This window comes from Nestor notabilis, unplaced genomic scaffold (assembly GCF_000696875.1).
Source record: "Nestor notabilis isolate BGI_N333 unplaced genomic scaffold, ASM69687v1 scaffold19890, whole genome shotgun sequence".
Classification (NCBI taxonomy): Eukaryota; Metazoa; Chordata; class Aves; order Psittaciformes; family Psittacidae; genus Nestor; species Nestor notabilis.
The window spans coordinates 2552-3289 of NW_009909943.1; the positions used below are offsets into that span (position 1 = coordinate 2552).

A 738-nucleotide genomic window follows, 5' to 3' on the forward strand; every position below is an offset into this window, starting at 1 on the left:
GCTGTGCACTCGACCGCCAAGAAGCAGGAATCACCCTGTTAATGTGCGGAGAGTGGAAGACCGCTGTGTGAGCCCAACCCTTATACGAGACACCAGAGAATCTCAGCAGCACGCAAAACACAGCCACCTCCTCTGCTGCACGCAGAGCACTTTATTTGTCACAGCCGAACCAGTTCGCTCCCCTCCTCTCTGCCTGCAGGCCAGTACCAGCCTCCCAAGGGGGGAGCCCCCCTTTTCTGGGAAAAGCCCCCCCCAACCCAGTGTCAGCATCCAGAGAAAGGTCCCAGAGCCCCATGGTGGGGAGGGGACATGGCCCTTGTGCAGCACAGCACTATGGGGACACGGCAGCGAGAGGCAGAAGCAGAAAGAACCTGGGGTGCAGGTGACCCCCCCCTTGCACCCAAAGCCAGTCCCCTGGGCACAGGGGAGAGCGGGTAATGCTGCAGGCCCCATGAGGGATTCCCACACAGGACAGACGCCCATGGACGGATGGACGGGGTCATCCTGGTGCTGGCTCAGTCCCAGTGGACCTTGATGGGGGGGAAGGTCCATAGGTCAGGGTGGCCCATGTGCAGCAGGGCGCTGCACGGGGATGTGCTCCAGCGGAACGGGGGCACGTCATCCCAGGCAGGACCACTGGCAGCCACCAGCGCCAAGGAGGGGACCATGCCCGAGGAGGTGACCTGCGGGGAGAGAAAACAGGGGGGCACGTCAGCAGGGGGCTGTGGGAGGGGGTGC

General features: G+C 63.4%; 1 protein-coding gene across 1 annotated transcript in view; it reads right to left on the reverse strand.

The window, feature by feature from the left end:
• Nucleotides 1-515: 515 nt before the first annotated feature.
• The window catches only part of PLBD2 (phospholipase B domain containing 2), a gene marked incomplete at its 5' end in the record, with an annotated part of 4105 nt that continues 3882 nt past the window's right edge, over nt 516-738 (reverse strand). Inside the window, one exon of the mRNA XM_010023683.1 lies at nt 516-683. Coding sequence (XP_010021985.1) covers nt 516-683 — 168 coding nt within the window. The remainder of the gene's footprint in view (nt 684-738) is intronic.